Source organism: Nannobrachium achirus (assembly GCF_963921795.1).
Source record: "Nannobrachium achirus genome assembly, chromosome: 22".
Lineage (NCBI taxonomy): Eukaryota > Metazoa > Chordata > Actinopteri > Myctophiformes > Myctophidae > Nannobrachium > Nannobrachium achirus.
The window spans coordinates 53272415-53291384 of record NC_137829.1 but is presented as its reverse complement, the minus strand read 5'-3'; the positions used below and the strand labels follow the sequence as shown (position 1 = coordinate 53291384).

The 18970-nt window shown below is 45.0% G+C and overlaps 1 protein-coding gene across 1 annotated transcript in view; it reads right to left on the bottom strand.

The window, feature by feature from the left end:
* Positions 1–18970, bottom strand: part of LOC308308133 (E3 ubiquitin-protein ligase SH3RF3-like) — a gene marked incomplete at both ends in the record, with an annotated part of 206526 nt that overhangs the window by 18190 nt on the left and 169366 nt on the right. The window contains 4 exons of the mRNA XM_080753500.1: positions 1239–1471; positions 10379–10549; positions 16454–16569; positions 17767–18096. Of these exons, the coding sequence (XP_080609626.1) occupies positions 1239–1471; positions 10379–10549; positions 16454–16569; positions 17767–18096 (850 nt within the window). The remainder of the gene's footprint in view (positions 1–1238; positions 1472–10378; positions 10550–16453; positions 16570–17766; positions 18097–18970) is intronic.

Below are 18970 nucleotides of genomic sequence, written 5' to 3'. Positions count from 1 at the left end.
GTCTAGCGTCATCTACCTGCGTGTGTTTTCTCTCCCTCCTCACTTCTAACCTGTCTTGTGAGGAGGTGAGTTGTTTTGGTCAGTGCTCTGTAAAGATTTCGGTTCTAATGTTGTTTTAAGATGATATAACCTTTGTAAACTATCAAAAACGAGTGTATACTGTACTTATGTGCTACTGGGTGTTTGCTGGGCAACAGTTTGAGTGTTTTAGCGAACTTTATGATGGTAAACTGTTTAGCAGTGTTTAGCAGTGTTTGTGAGGACTCTCACACAGAGCGTAGCAGCATGTTCATTGTTGTTTTCCCTCCATTTACAGACAGTGTGTGCTGCAGACCTGTGTATTAATGCTGCTGCACTATTATCTTTTATTTCTATGCAGGTATGTTACTGTTGCCCCCTTTATTTCTCTATTTTGGTCTATTGTGTTTTGTACTGTATTGACTTTATTGTTTTATTTACTTATATATATAAAAATGACACTTAGCCGGTGGTGTATTAATTTCAGATGCTATGGTATGTGTATATATTGTATGGTAAACTACTGTGAATGTGACTGTGATTGTATGTGTATATTTTGTAAGGCACTGTAAGCCACTGACTTCTAACCTGTCTTGTGAGGAGACAGTGTGTGCTGCAGACCTGTGTGTTATTGCTGCTGCATTATTTTCTTTTATTTCTGTGCAGAAATAAATTATGCCACAGTTTCGGCTAACGTGACTACAGTCTCCTCATCATCTAAACACAACGCAGAGCAGTAGCGAGGGTCTGCTAGAATGTAGGCCCAGCTCGCACGGCACTCTGTTATTTTGCTATTTTTGAAAAATCACGAAAATGTGTGCAAATGTTTGAATGTACATTTGTAACTCTAATCTTTGCTTCTTTATGTCCCTGGAACAACATGTTTTGAGATGGGGGTCCCTGGAACAACATGTTTTGAGATGGGGGTCTGCGGTCAAACACATGTACTTCCAGGGGTCCTTGACATGAACAGGTTTGAGAACCACCAAAAACCTTAGAAGGATTCATAAGACATTTTATAGAATGGGGTCAAAAATATTCAAAGAGTCGGCACTCACGCGCTGTGAGCTTGCATATCTGCTATTTTACAATAGTTAAAGCATTAAAATGATGGTTAGAGTAATGATGCATAATAATAATGTGTTCACCGCCGGTCTAAAGATGGGTTCTAAGCTACATGGTCTAATGATGGGTTCTAAGCTACATGGCTCTAAGCTCACCCAGCTGCATGGCGGTCCTCGCCTGGCTGACCGTCTGCTGTCCGGAGCGCAGGCAGTTCTTCAGCTGCGTGGTGGCCGACTGCGTGCAGGGGGAGGCGGGGCTGGAGTTGGCGAGCGGCGTGGAGGGGCGGGGCGAGGGGCCGGGGGAGCCCGACGGCGACGAGGGGGCCGACGCCCTGTGGCCCTGCCCCGACCCGTTGCCCCCCCGGGCCGTGCCCACCACGAACGGTGCCCTGGGGAGACACAGTGAGAGAGAGAGAGACGTTCAGCCTGTGTCAGCCTTCTGATTGGTCCCTGACTAACCAACCAGCTGTCAGCCTTCTGGTTGGCTCCTGACTGACCAACCAGCAGGCTCATTATGTCTCGTTCCGCCCTGGTTTCGCCGTATGCTTGAATTTAAACCTTAGAAGGATTTGAAATATTCAGACTCCGCACACATTTTCACGATGTTTCTGTGTGAGTATTCACTCACACAGAAACATCGTACTCCAGGACCTTACATCCACCTGACGTCATCACATCACACATGACCCCCCAATTATTTTGGGGCGTCCCCAGATGATTAACTTAATGTGCAACATTGTTTTCTCACTCAACAGTAAACAAACCAACATCAAGTTTAAGTGTATAGAGGGTATCTGCACATTTCTAAAGTGCCAATTTAAGGACTTTTTAATACCTCTAAAATGACAAATTAAACATTGTCCAAATTGTCAAATATATAGAGGCAGAAATTGTGAAAATAGCCGATCTACATGCTCACAACGCCTCGAACGCGAGGCGTTGTGAGCATGTGAGCATCAACTTTGACTTTCGACTTTCTCTGGTGGGAGTCGACTTGTGTAATGAAGTCGACTGAGTCGACTTGTTGACTTTTTGGTTAATGTCCTAGCGTGAAGTCACCTGGATGGATCTCTGGCTTCCTGATCCGGGCAGTTTATGACGTCCTACCGAGCCCAGTGAACCTCTTCACCTGGGGGAAAGTGGAGCCCCGTCCTACCCAGCCCAGCGAACCTCTTCACCTGGGGGAAAGTGGAGCCCCGTCCTACCCAGCCCAGTGAACCTCTTCACCTGGGGGAAAGTGGAGCCCCCAAACTGCCAACTCTGGAGCACATCCTGAGCTCTGCCCAAAAGGGCTCCACAAGCAGGTGCTGTAGCCCAGTGGTCCTCAACCTTTTCAGGCCGCGACCCCCAAAATAATCACATCTGAACTGGGGACCCCCCCGCCCTGACGAGCACTAAGAGTTGAGGCATTACATTTTGTATAACACGGTTCTGTTGTGAAAATAGCAGATCTACATGCTCACAACGCCTCACGTTGCGAGGTGTTGTGAGCATGCGTGCGTGAGTGGGTGTGGGTGCGCGTGAGTGCGTGTGCACGCGTGTGTTGAAACTAACGCTAAGGACAAGAATAATCCTTGTCTGGAGTGTAAAGTACAGTGCAACCAAAACAACATATACAGTAGTTGCATGAGTATTATGACTCTAAATAAAGTGCATGCAGATTCACGCGCTCTCTCTCTCTCACAAACACACACACATACAGACACACACACACACACGCACGTCGCACACGCGTACACCTTAATCCTTTATCTATCCGAGCTTTCGCTTTCCACGTGTGTGTGTGTGTGTGTGTGTGTGTGTGTGTGTGTGTGTGTGTGTGTGTGTGTGTGTGTGTGTGTGTGTGCGTGCGTGCGTGCGTGCGTGCGTGCGTGCGTGCGTGCGTGCGTGCGTGCGTGCGTGCGTGCGTGCGTGCGTGCGTGCGTGCGTGCGTGCGTGCGTGCGTGCGTGCGTGCGTGCGTGTGTGTGTGCGCGTGTGTGTGATTCAGTATTTGGCAGCCTCTCATTATCATATTGAGAGATTTCTGAGCTGCAGTGCAGACAAAAGGAGGGAGAGAGAGAGAGAGAGAGAGAGAGAGAGAGAGAGAGAGAGACAGGGATTGAGAGTCTGCTTGCGTAAAAATAACAAATTGCCTCTCATTTGATTACCCCCTCCCCCCTCTCTCTCTCTGCTCGTGTTGCTTGGCCAAAACAGCTGATCTACAAGCTCACAACCTCCACACGACGCACTGTGAGCTTTTTACTGTAGATCAGTTGTTTTTGGCACGCGACACCGTCGTGCGACGGAGCACAACCGAGCCATCAGATCAGGCACGTGCACACATAGACATCAAAGGGGCTTGAGCCCCTGCCCTTTTATCCCTCTGTAAAAAGTGCCCTCTCCAGACCATGAATGCAGTTTTTACTATGGTTAAAGAAATGCAAATGCCCCTTCTTTCCATGCCATACCTGAAGGCAGCATTCAAGAGAATTGCCTTGTCCAAACTCTCTTCACCTTGAATGTAGCATCTTATGTTGAAAGAATTACCCTCTCTGTGTAGAAATCCATGCTGTTACGCCACATCTCCAGTATTCAATTGATTATGCTTAGTTCAGTGTGGTATCAAGCACCGAAAATAGCAGAGGTCTGCTATTTCCGATATATTCACCAAAAGGCCCTTTTATAAATGTCAGCCCCTGCCTCTCTAACGTTCTCTGCACGTCCCTGGATCAGATCACAACTGAGGTGTCAGGTTGCGTAACCGCTGGATGTGAGAACCAATCAAATCCAACGGAGGAACCTGCTGTTTACATCCCATCCTCCTTCTCTCTATCTAGCCTGATAAATCAGTCCGCACATTACCACCCCCTGTTGGTGGGTGGTGTGACCCAAGAGATATTTTATTTTATTTCGTCTCGCCTGAAGAGCGGGCGAATTGAATGGGCCAATCAGGGCTGTAGACTTGAGACACGTGGTAGGCTGGTCCGGTCCCACTTACTCTCCTCTCCCTCTTCTGTCTCCTTCTCTATTGTCTCATTCTCCTGTGTCTCTCTCTTTCTCCTCTCTTTCTACTGTCTTTCTCTCTCTCTTCTCCTCCTCTCTCTCTCTCTCTCTCTCCCTCTCTCTTTCTCAGCGGTAGTAAAGCATCAATCCCGACACGCTCCATAGAACAGCATACAGATTGGGAGCAAGGAGTGCTAATGTCCTCGCAGGGAGCCCAGTGCATGGAGAGTTCCAGTGATCGACGGCCCTGATAACGACTCTGACGATGATAATTAAATCGGCAAATGTGATATTAGTCCGCCGAGGGGAAACGGCTGTTGCTTTTAGCATTTAGTTTTTTTCATGCGCCGTTATGACTGAAAGCAATGATCACAACGACAACAGACAAAATAAAGATGATTGGGGCTGTGAGAGTGTGTAGCAACGTGGAGTGTGGGGTTGTGAGAGTGTGTAGCAACGTGGAGTGTGGCAGGGCATTCACCAATAGAGATGTTTAGTATTCCAATTATTCGACCTCAAAGTATTCGAATAGTCGAATATTCGACAGGACTGACCAAACTGTCAAATATTAAGTAAGCAAGAGGCGAACATTGCGAAAATAGCAGATCTACATGCTCACAACGCCTCGCAAAGGCGAGGCGTTGTGAGCATGTAGATCGGCTATTTTCACAATATTTATCTGTGGAACCGAGTCACATTAAATGTAATACCTTCAATTCCAAGTGCTTGTCAGGGTGGGGGTCCCCAGTTCATATATGTTTATTTTGGGGGTCACAGCCTAAAAAGGTTTGAGAACCCCTGGTATAGAGCGTTAACAAATTCATCCACCAGGGGCATTGACAACTCATTCTTATGACTTCCTATCTAGCCAAGCTTTATAAACTATGTATTTTTTTTAAAAGAAAAAAAAATGTATATATACTTTGTATACTAACTAACGTAATTGATTCAGATTATGTATTTTTAATTCATTCTAATCAGATGATCTCATGCAGTGGTGGTCAGTAGCTGTAAAGCAACTTACTGTACTTAAAGGGGCACTCCACCACTTTTCAACCTATGTTCATATAATTGGTCCTCACTCAAAAATAGCTTTTTTTTTTTCTCAGAGGAGGGCTGTGGGCAGGTCAGAAACCCATCGTCTTGTGACATCATCGATTGCCAATCCAGCTTATAGAAACTGCAGGCTTTCTATTCCTGAAAAGTTGCTATTTTAAAGTGGAAGCCATTGTTCTCACGATAATAAAAATCTAAATATTTTTTTTTGGGGAAAATGATGATGTCACAAGACGATGGATTCTGAACTTCCCACAGCTCTCCTAGGAGACTTGGACTGAGTAGAATTTTTTTTTGATATTTTATCATGAACATTAGTGAGGACCTATTATATGAAGACAGGTTGAAAAGTGGTGAACTACTCCTTTAAGTACTGTACTTGAGTAAAATGAAGTATTCTTATTAATTTTTTTTGCTTAACTCTTATACTGCTTTGGACGTTCCTGTTCGCCCCAATTCTCGAGAGTGAGCCGCGCCAATACGGCCGTTCGTTCGTTTGATGTTTTTTATGGATTATGATAAAAGAGGTCCTTGCTCAACTTTTGAATGTATAATTGGTCGTCGGGTCGTTTTGAGGACAGCCGGAAACCGCGTCATAAAAAAAAAAGTAAACAGACTGTCCTGGCTCCGCCTTCCTAGCTGCTAGCCTTGAGGGATTATATTGTTTTATGCATCGGACTGTTAGTAGAGAGAGAGAGAGAGAGAAACGTTGGTAAAAGCGATCATTTTGTCGGAAATCAGTTGTTTTAAAGTATTAGTAGTATTGTAATTGTAGTAGGTAGTAATTAGTATTTAGCAGTACTAGAATATTGAGATGTATTAGGCCAAGTAGTAGGCCCTGCTCAGCCTCAGCTTGTTTGTATCATTCCGCCGAAGCGCAAGCGACCATCCCCCTCCACCCCACGGCTCGGGGCTGGGGTCGCAGAACCAGCAGCAGCAGATCCACGGAAGGAAAGTTTCGACAACAAACTTTAGTTAGAATTAGGATTACAACCTACCCGCGTTGGTGACCCAGGACCAGCGCCCACGAATGGTGGTGGTGGTCGTGATGATGATGATGATGATGATGATGATGATGAAGAAGAAGAGAAAAAGATCCCTGTAGCCGTTGGCTTTGAAGAGAAACATATTCCATTTCTTGGTGCCGTTGGTCGCGAAGAACCGGGTCAAAAAGTGGATCAAGAGCCTCCTGATATCCCGATATGGACTCGGAGACCCCCGCCGTTCCTGAGAGTGACTCCCCCGCCCCGTGCTGGATGGATCCCCGCACGGCACAGTGGACACACATCTCCACCGCAGCAGAGACCACCAGACGTACAGAGGCAGAGACTGACTGGACGATTTGGCCGACGAAGAATGGCTTCCGCGTAGAGACCCCTTGGAGAACAAAGGCCATTCTACTGTCCAAAGTGGTAAGACATAAATCCAGTGCATGTATGTATACTGTATGTGATAACATCGCTTCAGGCTTTCTTTCCATCGCATCCGTGAGGAAGCCTGGTTTGAGTGACAAGCCTCAAGCCTAGTCCGAGTGATCTCTATTGCGAATAGACCAGTGGGATCCGGTCTAGAGCCCGCCTACTGCATCCGGTTATATACACGCACACATACATGCAAGAAACGTTTCCGTATCCGGACCGGATCAGCAACTTGATCCAAGTGCATGCATTTGTTTTTGTTGCTACACAGGACACACGTGGATTTCCTATTACGCGCGTGCACGTACCGCGGGTAGTGTACGGTGCACTGCACAGGTTAGCATTTAGCCAGCTACTATGATTATTTGATGGGATTTTAGGATTTAGTGGCTTAGTTTGTGTGCGTGCGTACGATGCGTGTGAGAGAGAGAGAGAGAGAGAGAGAGAGAGAGAGAGAGAGAGATTTATTTTTACGTGCGGTGCACGCGCGTGCACGTACGGTGTGCGTTGCACGCGCGTGATCGTACGGTGCACGTGTATGGTGCACACCCGCACCCACCTCGCTATGTCGTCATCATCATCAGTAGGCCTACATCGCTGATGATGATGTAGCCTTTCAATTCAATTCTTTTCAAAGGAGCTTTATTGGCATGAGAAAACAGTTTACATTGCCAAAGCAAGTGTTATAAATAAAAACAGTTGAAAATGGGGAAGATAGCCTATATACAGTTGGAGGGAGTACAGCTTTGTGTAAACAGAGCTATGTTGCATTGTGACATTTTATATACATACAGGGTATAAAGGGCATTTCACTGTGACAGTAAATGCATGGTAACTATTTACTATATCTGCATTTTATGTATTACATATGAACTTATTGTAAGTCATTTGCTAAATGTCAAAATTGTAAATTGATTTGTTTACATATAAACTTTTTGATATTTTAGATGATGAGTCGACGATGATGAGCCTACTTCTTCATTGCCACATCATAGTCGTCCAAGGACAAGGATAGGTAAAGAACAAAAAACTTTTTTCTGTAAATCAGACTTAGCACCAGGCAGGCACATGCTCACATAGACATCAAAGGGGGCTTGAGCCCCTGACTTTTATCCATCTGTAAAAAGTGCCCTCTCCAGACCATGAATGCTGTTTTTACATAATTACTACATATATTTTTATATATATATATATTTGTGTGGTAAGCAGGGAAGTGCATAGAATGTTAGAGAGGCAGGGGTTGAAATTTCTAAAATGGCCTTTTGATGAAAATAGTAGGCCCCCAACCTCCACGCATTCTGCTGTGACGTGTTGTGAGCTTGGAGGTGTACTACTTTTCATGTATTTTATAGTAATTATGTATTTGTATAATTTACAGGTCGACCATGGGCTTGTGTACGTGGTAGGGGTGCAGAGTTCAGCAGACCCGGTGGAGCCCTTCCGGAGGAGCTTGGCTGTAGTGAAACAGAATGGAGCCCCAGGCCCTGTGCAGGCTGAATGACACGCACGCACGCACGCACGCACGCATGCACGCACGCACGCACGCACGCACGCACTCTGTAGACATGTAGTGGTTGAGGCCTGTGTAAGGACAGGAAGGCCCCAACCTTTTTCCATTTGCAGTATTACAATTGAGTTCTAGTGTCTAAAATGTTGTGTTATATTTTATTTTTTATTTTCATCAATCATTTGTACTGTACTTCAACCTAAAAAGTGTGAGATAAAGAGAACCCTGAAAGCTGAAGCAGGATTCAGGCTGAAGCTCATGTCACTGTCAATGTTCTGCACTGCGCTTACTGCTCTTACACACTAAAAGTGTGTAAAAAAACACTTTTTCTTGTTTTTATTTTTTTGAATTTGTTTGTAAACAACCACTGATCATACGTGTGATGTTACTGAAGCCAACAATAAAAGGCTAAAGAGAGATTTCTGCCTGAAAATGTCTCCTTCACAAATATGCATTTTTCTCAGCTTTATGTTCTCAAAGAGCTGTTTTTTAGGCCATATTCTGCAGCTTCTAGCTAATGAATAGAACATGATAAAAACACTGTTTTTTTCTGTTGCAAAGTAGACATTCTATTCTTCGTTGCCATATAATTGTTGTCTTTATAGTCAAAGCCAATTTTCTCCAGTAGGCCTTCAAAGATGAGTGACAATTCTCAAATTTAGCTGGCAGTGGATGGAGCTTTTTGTTAAATTCTGTGGCAGTAAAAGAGTTAATTGTGTATTTCCAATTTTCAGTGCTTTTTACTTCTGCTCCACAACATCTCGGAGGCAAATATTGTACAATTATTTGAAAACTAGTTACTAGTTACTTCGGCCATTTGAAAACAGACAATCTACAAGCTCACAATGCGTCGCGGTGCAAGGCATTGTGAGCTTGTAGATCTGCTATTTTCAAAAGGTTTTAATATATTTGATACATTCGAAAACTTACTGTACTGGGATCTTCTCCTGGTACTTTGAGGACATTTTGATGCCAATACTTTTGCACTTTCACTCAAGTAAATTTAGAATTCCTGACTCTTTGACTTTATAAGGTTTTAAACAAAAGGCGAATATATTCGCCAATTCACCCTCTATGTGTACGGACCTTTACTTGTGACAGAGTATTTTTACTTGTGACAGAGTATTTTTACTTGTGACAGAGTATTTTTACTTGTGACAGAGTATTTCAGACTGACTTAACCGATTTCGTGCCGCCGACATGAAAGGGTTAATTGTCCAGGGTTCCGGTTGCTTTCTCCGTCCGTTGCCAGTCTCTTATTTTGAAGGCCGGAAGTTAGATTGAGCTCACAATTCCTACTTGACGATGTTCAAGATTCAGCCGTGACTAGTTCCGGTCCCCATGCAGCGTATAAACAATGATCTAAGATGGATGCCTCCATGGTAATTTAGCGAGAATCCAATGCCATCCTTGGCATCAAAAGTGTTTTTTGGAGAAAATGGACAGTAAAGATGAGAAAGACCGTTGGTTTCTATGGGATGCGATCACTATTGTGTTGCACGCGATGATGAGGAATCGGTGACTTCACCGTGCCAAGGGTTTTCACCGGACCGAAGGTAACCAGCGCCACGTTTAATGTATATACAGTATGTTTCGCGAGTCATCGCGGCCAACCCCGAGTTTGGGCCGTTTTTGAAAAAGAAAAAAACTTTTTTTTCAAAAATGTTTTTTTGGACCTCAAAAAATGCATTAGGCATGATCGCGATCGCAAAATTGCATGTTTAACCCCCATACCAACCCCATCTTTCAAACATGGCAGCCATGTTTGTTTACATTTGAAGAAAACATAATGGCTGCTATCTCATGAATGCCTGAACGGATTTCCAAGCGGATTTATGAATTGCATGGAAATCTATGGAGACCATGGCATCTTGGACCTTCAAAGAGATGTAATTGATTCCAACGAGAGAGTTAATAGCGCTGAAATGACAAATTAAACATTGGCCAAATTGTCAAATATTAGAGGCAGAAATTGTGAAAATAGCAGATCTACATGAGCATGTAGATGTGCTATTTTCACAATTTACGTACAAAATGTAATGCCTCAACTCTTAGTGCTCTGGGGGGGTCCCCGGTCCCCGGATTATTTGGGGGGTCGCACTGGACCACCACCTGCGGTGGGATAAAAGTACTCATGTTTCTTTCTTATTAAATGTCACATCAAAAATGTGCTATACACTTAAACTTTATGTTGGTTTATTTACTGTTGAGTGAGAAAACAGTTTAGCACATTAAGTTGATCATCTGGGGACCCCCCCAACCTGTGGTTCTCAACCCACAGGTTGAGAACCACTGAGTTCTAAGGACCCCTGCTGTTTCCTCCTTGGCTCACCTGGACACCGGGGTGACGTAGTTCCCCGGGAAGACCCCCGACGCGGCGGTCCTCAGCGACGTGCCTTTGAACCAGCCGTCCTGGCACTTCTCCGTCACGCGGTACATCTCCCCTTTCCTCAGCTCCAGCTCGTCTGCCTTCTGGGGCTTGTAGGCGTACAGCGCCAGGTAGCTGAGAACACACAGTACCACCGTTACAACACACAGTACCACACAGTACCACCGTTAGAACACAGTACCACTGTTAGAACACAGTACCACCGTTAGAACACAGTACCACCGTTACAACACACAGTACCACCGTTAGAACACAGTACCACCGTTAGAACACACAGTACCACCGTTAGAACACACAGTACCACCGTTAGAACACACAGTACCACCGTTAGAACACACTGCCTTCTGGGGCTTGTAGGCGTACAGCGCCAGGTAGCTGAGAACACACAGTACCACCGTTAGGACGAAACACACAGCCGCGAGATCATTTGATAATATTCGGAATTTATTTGGACACTTGAAAAAAATATTTAGTAACATTTTAAACTTGAAGTACAAAGTTATTTTCAGTCAGTTCTAACCAAAATGGCTATTATCTCAACGTTTTCCTCGCAACATAATAAAAATTATATATATATATATATATATATTTTCTCGAAAAATGGATTTTTCTCCTCCCCGCCACCGTCACACAGAAATCACTTTTGCGATTATTATGCACCTTTGCAATTTGCTAATTCACCGTTTGTCAGCCTTCTGATTGGTCCCTGAGACTCCCTGACTGGCCAACCAGAAAAAATCATTCACTTTTTGCTATCGGGGGTGGAGTTGTGCAGTGGGAGAATGTTGCTTCAGTCTCTCACCACGGTGCCGTGATGCGGAGCACGGCCAGCGTGCAGTACGGCGCCGCGAGCTGATAGCGATTTCGCTCATTATAATGAATAATCTTCAACAAACTAAACCCCCTGTTTTGCAATGTAACTACTGTACCTTTGTCTTCCCTTTTTATTAATATCACCTAGATGTTTTTCCTTTGGTACTTTAAATAGCAATAATGAGGCAATGAAAATACCCCCTCCCCCCATTCACTGCCACTATAAAAACAATCTGCCCTGGGTATTTTGTACCCCTTAGTAACAGAGCAGAATGGGGCGGCATTTGACAAACAGTGGATTGCGTGGTTCCAAATCGCGATTTCGGTTTAAAAACGATTAATTGTGCAGCCCTACTGAGGACACTAGGGATGCGAAGATATACCGGTACGGATCGTAATCGCGATACAAACGTGCGCGATACGAGTGAATCGGTTCATTCAGGGTGGATCGGTACAATTGACGGCTGGAATCGTGATGTATCGTATCGTGAGTGTCTGGATCGGTACATTCCACGGTTGGATCGGTTTTTGCATAATAGTATTTCATTATATCCTGTGTTTCCGAGGCGCATTGAATGCCCCATCAGGCAGCCCTCCCCCCAAAAAGCACTTGTAGCGACTCTACAGACATGCGTCTTTTACAGCAGCACTGAGCTGCTCAGCGGAGCGCAGTGAACACCCGACCCGACTCGATGCAGATACAGACAGACAGACAGCAGTCGTGAGCCCACTGGTTAAACATGCAAGATTAGTACCACGTTTAGCTTTATAACATCCCTGTCCAATGTTCGCTGATGTGATCCGTTGTTGTTGTGTCACTGGACTGGAGCACGCTGCGTGATATTATGATCCACATTCCACACCCGTTTGTTCTTCTTGTCGAGTCTGCGACGGAATTGATTTAAACAAAGCAGAAGCTTCCACGCTTTAACTACACACACGTATGAACTACAACAACGATACTGGGCGTGCAGCTAGCGATTAAAACAAAGTATTTGACACTGTATTTGAACACTCTTCTGCTCTGCTGCTGTTCCTTCTGCAAAGAGAGGCTGGAGCCTGATTTATACTTGGCAGGTCGACGGTGTCGCGCACGCACCTAAATAGCAGACCTACAAGCTCACAACGCAACGCGTTGTGACTCAAATATCTACGTTTTGAAACATTTTGGCTAGAAATGGCAAAATCCTAGATTATATTCATACAATATAATATACAGGTCAAGGATCCTTAACTGAGAAGAGAGAGATCAAGCAGGGACCCCCCACTGTAGGCTATTTTAGACTACTGTAGGCTATTATATAAAACTGTTGCAGATTAAAACTTGTCAGAGACTTGTTTGACAGCACTATATCATCAGTGACATTAATACATTACTATGTTATGTTTATTTGTTCACACATTATCTTTTCTATTAATATGATGGATTTATGTTATTCATTATAATCCATGAATTATTATCTCTTAAACCCTCAATAAGTGTTAATGTATTGGCTAATGTTCCCCCATAGGGTTGCTACTTGCTAGGGTTCAATTGGTCACTGTAAAAACTAACTATTAATATTTGGCCGCCTCACATAACTCTGAGGACCCTAGGGGTCCCTGACCACCTGTTGAGGATGTAATGATATATAATAATGATATAATGGTATTAATCAAACAATTCTACCAGCCAGCAAGGAGTGTTCTCCCAGATTTCAATAAGTTGGATTGTTAGACAGAGCGTAGTACTACAGTGAAACAATAAATGTTTTGGAAATCAAATGTAATGCATTTTTAGTAATTTTTTGGGGGGGAAATTTACACAGGCTTTAATATAAATCCTTTGCATTGTGTTGAATCGCACCGAATCGTGAATCGTATCGCATCGTAAGGACCAGGGGTGTATCGCAAAGTATTGTGAAACATATTGCATCGTATCGGGGTCAGGGGTGTATCGTGATGTATCGTATCGGCAAGATTTCAATGTATCGCAATTATATCGTATCGCTGGTAGTGTATCGTGATGCGTATCGTATCGCCTCAGTGGTCGAGATTCGCATCCCTAGAGGACACACAGTACCACCGTTAGAATACAACAGACCACACAGCGCCAGGTAGCTGAGAACACACTAGGGTCGACTCGACTCAGTAAAAAGTTGAGTTGAAGTCGACTTCATCGTTTGATGACGTCATCACATCACACACGACCCCCCAATTGTTTGGGGGGTCCCCAGATGATTACCTTAATGTGAAACATTGTTTTCTCACTCAACAGTAAACAAACCAACATAAAGTTTAAGTGTATAGAGGGTATCTGCACATTTCTAGTGCTAAAATGACAAATTAAACATTTGTCCAAATTGTCAAATATATAGAGGCAGAAATTGTGAAAAATAGCCTCACGAGGCGTTGTGAGCATGTAGATCTGCTATTTTCACAATAGAAAGTATATATATATATATATATATATATATATATATATTAGGGCTGGGATGCGATAAAGAAATGTAATCTAATTAATTACAGGCTCTGTGATTAATTAATCACAATTAATTGCATTTTAATCGCACATCGATATTTGACCTGAGAAGCTTTTCTTTTTAAGTAAAACACATTTTGTTGTACGAGGGAATCAACGAGTGAGTTTTTTAAATCTAAATTTCGCATCCACTGGGCCAAGCAAAGCGCTCTGATCGGCTACTTCTCCCTTTGCGTTTGTTGTCTCTTCTTGGTTGGTGCATCGCTATGCTCATTATGCCTGAAAGGAGAAAAGAAATTTCTGCCTCTAATATTTGACAATTTGTCCGATGTTAAATTTGTCATTTTAGAGGTAAGTAAGTAAGTAAAGTTTATTTATATAGCACTTCTCACAGAGAAAGACTCACAAAGTGCTTGACATAGAATAAAAATACAATGATGAAAGTAACTGTACAATAATACTCAAAACAACAGACATATTACATACAGGACAAAATCACAAACCAAATTCAGCAAAAGCATTTCTGAACAGAAGGGTTTTTAGTTTGTTCTTAAAAATATCTACAGACCTTGCAGATCTCAGGTCCTGCGGAAGGGCATTCCAGAGACTGGGAGCTACAGCCTGGAAGGCTCTGTCACCTTTAGTGACATAGGTTGTCTGAGGGACGGTCAGTAGGCCTTGGTTTGCTGACCTCAGGGTCCTAGTAGGCTCGTACCATTCCAGCAGGTCAGTTAAATATGCTGGTGCTTGGCCATGCAGAGCTCTATATGTAATTACCAGGACCTTGAAACGGATCCTGAAAACAACAGGAAGCCAGTGCAGGGAGGCTAGGACTGGGGTTATGTGACATCTACGACTGGACCTGGTTAATAATCTGGCTGCAGCATTTTGGATTAATTGAAGACGGTCTATGGATGATTTACTGAGGCAAGTGAAGAGTGAGTTACAATAGTCCAGACGAGAGGATATGAAAGCATGAATAATCAGTTCTAACTCACTATGTGATATGATGGACCTGAGTTTGGCTATGTTCCTGAGGTGGAAAAAACATGTACGGGTCACTGACTTAATGTGTGTATCAAGATGCATAGTTTTGTCAAACATGACTCCGAGGTTCCTGAGGCTGGGACGGACGTTGGTTTTAAGAGAGCCAATGCAGTCAGCCACCTTGGCAGCAATACTGTCAGAGGCGATAATTAGCACCTCCGTTTTGGCCTCGTTCAGCTGCAAAAAGTTGTTTGCCAACCAGTCCTTAATGGCTGACAAACACTCCTGCAATATATTAAAATTAAGAATAAAATCATCCTGACTGTTAGGGTTAAAAGAAAAATACAATTGAATATCGTCAGCATTCCCAGACGGGGAATCTCATCTTTAATGTCCATTATCTCCAAACAACACTTTCAAAGCGAGGATGGCAGTAGATGCTCGCTTATATAACACATGTTGAAAAGCTCCGATCGGCCATTACACAACACCACGTGGACGATGACCGCTTCCTGTGAATGACGCAATGACGTCAAACCGGAAGTGTTTACGCTATAGACTTCTGGCCTTCAAAATAAGACAACGGCCGTGGATGCAGCCTGCGGGTGGCATCGTTGACTTTTTAATCCGTTAATTTCAGGAGCACGAAATGAGTTAAAATCGCCCTGAAAAACCACTTACAGGCGGCAGCCATTCGCAACTGGCAATAACAAACCTAGCCCAGCCTCCCCTGACCCTTCTCAGTATTTACCTACTGTATATAGTTTTTGCACTGTTTATTTTATTTGTATTTACTTTTTTCTTTTACTATATCTACTGCATAGTATTGTGTTCTATCCGTCTGTCATTCAATGTTATATGAGATACTTCAATGGTTTCCTGTGTAAATAATCCAACTGCTTTCCTAGGATCTCCTTTTAGTTGACCTTGTACCAGTGAACTGTACCGTCATGAAACTGTACCTTTTCCTATGCAAACTTCTAATAAAGTCTTCAATCAATCAATCAATCAATCAATCAATGAATCAATCAATCAATCAAAGGTCTGTGTGAGCAGCGTGTCTGTGTGGTGCGTTGTGCGTCATCCGTCTTCCTCCGCAGCCAGACATGACTCATTTCACCAGACCAGAGTACGTGACAATAAATGAGCAGCTAAAGATGAAACGTTTGGGGATGGGACCGTATGAAAATGTCATATCACGATTATTGTGACGAAAGAAATCTTGATTTACGATATTATCGCGATAATCAAAATCCATTATCCTGGGGCGGGAACAGTTGCCAAAAAAAATAGCAGATCTATAAGCTCACAGCGCGACGCGTTGTGAGCTTGGGTACGGGAGGGGAGGAGAGGAGGGGATGGGAGAGGAGAGGAGAGGAGAGGAGAGGAGAGGAGAGGAGAGGAGAGGAGAGGACCAAGTAAACAAGCTCTATATGCTGCTGCCTCCTGGTTGCCATGGCAACAGATGGAGGGGTTAGGTGTGTGTGTGTGTGTGTGTGTGTGTGTGTGTGTGTGTGTGTGTGTGTGTGTGTGTGTGTGTGTGTGTGTGTGTGTGTGTGTTGTGTGTGTATTGGGGGAGGGGGGGGGGGGGGGGGTCCCCATAGCAACAGGGCTGGTTGCCGGGTCAAGATAGAAACATCCGATCTCATCAGTAGGACGACCCGGACCCGGACCCGGACCCGCGCCCTGGAGGTTGTGCACGCAATATATGTGTGCGTGCGTGCGTGTGTGCGTGTGCGTGTGCGTGTGTTGCTCACATGTTGAGTGGCAGCTGGACCTTGGCGTGTGCCAGCAGCTCTGAGGTGACGGAGGCCACCCTGGGGGGCACCAAGACCCCCACCGAGGAGGGGGAGGGGCCTGGGGGGGACGCATCCTGCAGAGACACACACACACACACACACACACACACACACACACACACACACACACACACACACACACACACACATTAACACCACACACACACACACACTCACAGCTAGACAGGTGTGAGTGTTAAGTGCGGCCGAACTCCCCGCCGGCACACGAGCGCGCATGCATGTGCACGCATACACACAACACACACACACACAGTTATGTGTCAGAGAGAGTGTAATGGCGTACGAAGGTCGCGGTTTACCATGAGAAATGTCACAGCGTGTCTGTCTGTATGTCCATATATGGGTATTCCCCAGAATCCCTTTTATGCCCATATATGAAGATTGTCCCATATATGAAGACGTCATCGATATACATCAACTGGCCAGATGGCAAAGGCCTGGCCCATATCTGTGTGGCCGTGTACCTGTATGCGTGCATGTGTGAGTGCACGTGTACCTGTATGCGTGTGTGCGTGAGTGCACGTGTACCTGTATGCGTGTGTGCGTGAGTGCACGTGTACCTGTATACGTGCGTGTGTGAGTGCACGTGTACCTGTATGCGTGCATGTGAGTGCACGTGTACCTGTATGCGTGCGTGTGTGAGTGCACGTGTACCTGTATGCGTGCATGTGAGTGCACGTGTACCTGTATACGTGTGTGTGTGAGTGCACGTGTACCTGTATGCGTGCGTGTGTGAGTGCACGTGTACCTGTATGCGTGCGTGTGTGAGTGCACGTGTACCTGTATGCGTGCATGTGAGTGCACGTGTACCTGTATGCGTGTGTGTGTGAGTGCACGTGTACCTGTATGCGTGCATGTGAGTGCACGTGTACCTGTATGCGTGCGTGTGTGAGTGCACGTGTACCTGTATGCGTGCATGTGAGTGCACGTGTACCTGTATGCGTGCATGTGTGAGTGCACGTGTACCTGTATGCGTGCATGTGAGTGCACGTGTACCTGTATGCGTGCATGTGTCAGTGCACGTGTACCTGTATGCGTGCATGTGTGAGTGCACGTGTACCTGTATGCGTGCATGTGTGAGTGCACGTGTACCTGTATGCGTGCATGTGTGAGTGCACGTGTACCTGTATGCGTGCATGTGTGAGTGCACGTGTACCTGTATGCGTGCATGTGAGTGCACGTGTACCTGTATGCGTGCATGTGTGAGTGCACGTGTACCTGTATGCGTGCATGTGTGAGTGCACGTGTACCTGTATGCGTGCGGCAGCCCTGGGGTCCGATGAGCTGATGAGGACGGGGTGGGAGATCTCCATGCTGTGTCTGTTGTTGAGCTGCGCCGCCCTCTGGCTGACTGACAGCGCCGTGAACGAATGGCGCTTCTTGGCGTTCTTCTTGCCCTCCCCTCGCCTGTGGCCGCCGCCCCCGCCGTTCCCGTTGGAGGGCGAGGGGCCGGGCGAGGGGCCGGGCGAGGGGCCCGGGGAGCAGGGGCCCAGCGGGGCCGGGTCGGAGCTGCTGGGCCCCGGCACGGGGGCGGGTGAGGGCTTGTCGATCTCCATCAACTGCTTGGCTGTTTCATTTAACTGGCAGGGGAAGAAAAGGTAAGATTTAATCTCTAGTTTACATCATCTGAGCAACGATGACAACAAGGTCACCTGTACGCACACAGAGCTGTTAATCAGGGACCCAACCCTAAAGGATGTGAGATGACCTGTGATGTTCTGCCGGACTTTTTATTTCAGTTTTATCCATTAGAATGGTCATTAAGGTCCACAGAATGAGAGGCCTGCTCTGCCAGAAACCATTTGTATATACAGTGTCCCATTGAGTCCACTACACTGTGACTACACAAGAAAAGACAAATATTAAAAAAAGAAAAACATCTGCTTTAAGTAGCATGTGAGGGGTCAAACTAGGGGTTCTTCATGATTCTGAATCCATTAAAGCATTTGTTTTGCATGGGTTAGCTCTCAAAAATCCACCGCACGTTAGCAATAATGGAGTCCCAAATCACTTCCTGGCTGTTTTCTGTGGATCTGTTGCTCTGATACGTTCTGTGCTCTGAATGGATGGCAAGCGAAACGGCCCAATTCACATGAATTATTTGCATAAGGCTGCTGCCCTCTGCCGCCAGCTAGGCCAAAGTACACATATATGCGTTGTATTGTAGAAAGAATTAGTTTGAAAATATCAATAGATCATTTTCTATAACATAGGTAAGCTGCTTTTTGCTGGCACCAGCCCCAATAAATACATTATAACATCTGGCAGTAGGACAGTTAAATGAAATAAAGTTCATTTTATGTGTCTGCTACATTACATACATTTACTTCTAATCAAAACATCGGTCATTCGTAGCACGACGCTCTGGGATTGGTTGGTGAGAGCGATGTTTTGGTGCGTGTCGCTCACTCAGTGCTCTGCTGGAGGCGTGTGTGAAACTCAGTGAATAAAGTT